Source organism: Austrofundulus limnaeus, unplaced genomic scaffold, assembly GCF_001266775.1.
Source record: "Austrofundulus limnaeus strain Quisiro unplaced genomic scaffold, Austrofundulus_limnaeus-1.0 Scaffold798, whole genome shotgun sequence".
NCBI classification, from domain to species: domain Eukaryota; kingdom Metazoa; phylum Chordata; class Actinopteri; order Cyprinodontiformes; family Rivulidae; genus Austrofundulus; species Austrofundulus limnaeus.
The window spans coordinates 54,066-56,201 of NW_013953200.1; the positions used below are offsets into that span (position 1 = coordinate 54,066).

General features: G+C 39.1%; 1 protein-coding gene across 1 annotated transcript in view; it reads right to left on the minus strand.

Annotated features, from left to right (window-relative positions):
- LOC106532592 (DNA (cytosine-5)-methyltransferase 3B) overlaps positions 1-2,136 on the minus strand; it is a gene marked incomplete in the record, with an annotated part of 88,024 nt that overhangs the window by 30,170 nt on the left and 55,718 nt on the right. The window contains 1 exon segment of the mRNA XM_014028697.1: positions 926-1,456. Coding sequence (XP_013884151.1) covers positions 926-1,456 — 531 coding nt within the window.

Genomic DNA, 2,136 nt, shown 5'->3' on the forward strand with positions numbered 1-2,136 from the left:
TATTTCATCCATGTTTTCGATTTTTAGACAAAATTTGCCAATAAATAGTTTGAAAATATTTTTTGCAGCTTTTAGTTTTTAATATTAATTTACAAAATGGTCACCCAACACTTAACAATAGCCTTTATGTTGTCATAAAGTTCAGTAAACAGATGATATGAAGCTGCTGCACACAGTTTCTGGGATCAGCTGACCTGCATCCAGAATATGATTTGTATAACTGTGGGTCGAACTCCCGAAAATAAACAGTAAATAAACGGAGAAGCTAAAAAACACAGTTAAACTGTTTTTGAAGCGAACACAGCAGGATAAACTTAWAGTATACGGACTTTGATGCGATCATCAGCCGGACATTGAGAGCAACAGACAGAGTTTTATGTCACGGGGGGAGTGCAGACCGAGCTCGCTCGAGGCGCTAGACGCATGCGCTATATATACATGTCTGCCTGCCTCCCTTGCGTAACGTGAAACCTGACTACAGTTGGAAAAAAGAGCGCACAAGACACTTAATTTGGCTTAAAATACAAACATTCTGACAAACAAGTAACTGTTTGTAACCTTACCTCAGCTTAGAAGGCAGAGGGTGTCGGTCTTTTCTGCTCAGATTCAGCTATCGGAGCATGAAGCTAATGTTTACTTACAATGCTAATGCTAACCTTGCTCTCTAGCGCTCAAGAGGTAAAGTAGCCAAATGGCTGGCTCACTGCTGCCAACTAGCGGTCAGAGGCTGAACTACAACATGAAAATGAACGGCTGGCAGGAAATTTGATGTTTTAAACCTTAATAAAAATCGATACAGGGCTTTAGAATATCGATACAGTATCGGGAAATGAAATATTGTGATATTTCAGTGTATCGATATTTCCTTACACCCCTACAGTTTACTTATGATATTAAAGGAACTGGTGACTGGATTGTGTCCTACCTCTGAGTTTCTGGTCAGGCTGTGTGTACACACTGGTGGCATCATTGACTTTATTGTAAACCTTGGCGTAGCTCTTCTTCTTGTACGGCACATAGTCTGGAGACATGTCGTCACTGAATCCATAGATCCAATTGTAGGACTTCTTTACGCTCTTCCCCTTATTCAGACCTCCTCTGCTTCTTTTTCTTTCCCATCCACTTTTCATATTCACCCACTCTCTAACCAGCTCGACCTTCTCCTCCTCCCATTCTCCCATCCCTTGCTTGGCCTTTGTTTTCAACCTCTCGTACGATGCCTTCTTCATTAGTGAGTGTGAGCGTTCTTCCTCAAACTCTAAACTGTTCACAGCTTTGGGCTTGGAGGCCATCTGTATGGAGCTGCATGACAGCCTGTTGAGCGACACCACCACTTCTTTCATCTCACTGCGGATGCTCTCCTTGCTCTTCACCAGGCTGGACGGCTCAGAGAAAGACTTGGCTTTCCTGAAGAGCTTCTTCATCACCTTTGGTCTACTGGCTTTTTTAAYGTCACCTAAAAGAATAAAATAAAAAGTCCCACATTTGATTAATTTAATTTTTGTTTTTCTGTGCATCTGTGTGTCTTTTAGCAAAAACATTTTAATGATGCTTCCAGGAGTATAGAGAGAATAGTTTCAGGAGTGATTTATGACCTCTTCCACACTGGAGCAGCATTTTGTGGAAACAMAAAGGTCTGAGCCTTGAGTCTACACTCAGACTGTCTTTCAGAAGCTCCTAAAAATATCTGTCAACATCAGAAGAGAAGTCCAGCTTCTGTTTTAAACTGTCAGGATGACTGATAACCTACTCCAACCTAGTCAAGGGTTCAATTAAGTGTTAAATAAAGAAAATATATCTTAAAACTTTTAATTTGTTTTTACTTTTTAGCTCTTTATAAAATACAATACTAATAAATACTACAGTAAAAACAAATAACAGCAATTATTATCAGAATATTTTCAGTAGTGCTGTTAAAGGGATCCATGATTAGTTGTAACATTAGACTTTATTTAATAAACATGTTTTAACTGTAAAATAGACTGTAAAAATACTGTAGGCTGTTTAGTTTTTATAGTTTTTAAACTAAAAGTTTAAAAATATATTACACGGACGGGGCCATTTTATTTACACACAAAGCATTCTGGGTAAATGATGACGTGGATAGGTCCTCGGTGCGAGGCTGCTAGCGAGCTA